A 1,037-nucleotide genomic window follows, 5' to 3' on the forward strand; every position below is an offset into this window, starting at 1 on the left:
ACACCATGTAGTGTTTAGTACACCCGTGACTCCGTGGTGCACTCTGTGGCTCAGTGCTCTGCAGAACGTGGGTGGTCTGGGCCTGCTGGGCTGCTCTCAGGCAGCCCTGGTGGTCAGACCCCTGTCGCTGACGGGGCCTGTGTGTGCTCTTGGTCCGCAGCCCCTCTTCCCCAAGAAGAACTACGAGTGCTTGACCAGCTGCGGCTTCCTCAAGTACATCCTGGCGGTGAAGCAGGGAGACTGCCCGGCCCCCGAGAAGGCCAGCGGGTTCGCGGCGGCCTGCGTGGAGAGCTGCGAGGCGGACGGGGAGTGCGCCGGCGTGAAGAAGTGCTGCCCCAACGGCTGCGGGCACACCTGCCAGGTGCCTAGGACCCTGTACAAAGGTGAGGAGCGGACTCGGGCCCGGGGGGTTGGGGGGTGGGGGGTGCCTGCACAGGGCTCCCGGGGGCTTGGGCCGTCAAAGTCCTGAGATGGATGGACGGCTCTCAGAGGCTTATGTTCTGACCTGCTTCCCGCCCCTGCCACACTGCAGCAAGGGAGGAGGCGGGCGGCGCCCATGGGCCGGGCTGCTCGGGCAGGACGCTCGGGTGGGTGGGCACGTGAGCAGATGTGGGTGGCCATGGAGGACGCACCCACGGGCCTCCGAGGGGCTGCAAAACGCTCTGCAACTCCACCTGGCCACCCTTCGTTGGCGCACAGACTGACAAAGCCCCCTGTATACAGGCCCAAAGTGTCCGGAGCCCGAGCCCAGAGGGAAGGGAGAAGAGGGGTGGGGGCCAGAGAGGGCCAGAGGAGCAGGGAAGGAGGGAGGGAGGGAGGGAAGCGATGTCCGGGGGGCTGTCTGCAACCATCTCGACATCTTAACGTAGCGCATGCCGACTGAGATGGGAAACTGTTACTCGCACGCACGGGTTTTTAACTTGGCCTGCGCACGGACGGCCACCATTCAGCCCTTGGCATTTTCCGCCAGCAGAACGGCGGAGGGCAGACCTGCTGATCTCCCAGCAGCACGGGGCTTCAAAGGCTTGGAGAGAGGG

The 1,037-nt window shown here is 65.5% G+C and overlaps 1 protein-coding gene across 1 annotated transcript in view; it reads left to right on the forward strand.

The window, feature by feature from the left end:
- ANOS1 (anosmin 1) overlaps positions 1–1,037 on the forward strand; it is a 45,505-nt gene that overhangs the window by 6,153 nt on the left and 38,315 nt on the right. Inside the window, exon 2 of the mRNA XM_045290685.1 lies at positions 161–383. Coding sequence (XP_045146620.1) covers positions 161–383 — 223 coding nt within the window. The remainder of the gene's footprint in view (positions 1–160; positions 384–1,037) is intronic.

The sequence above is a fragment of the Echinops telfairi genome, unplaced genomic scaffold (assembly GCF_000313985.2).
Source record: "Echinops telfairi isolate 266 unplaced genomic scaffold, ASM31398v2 ScPeMD7_53;HRSCAF=182, whole genome shotgun sequence".
NCBI lineage: Eukaryota > Metazoa > Chordata > Mammalia > Afrosoricida > Tenrecidae > Echinops > Echinops telfairi.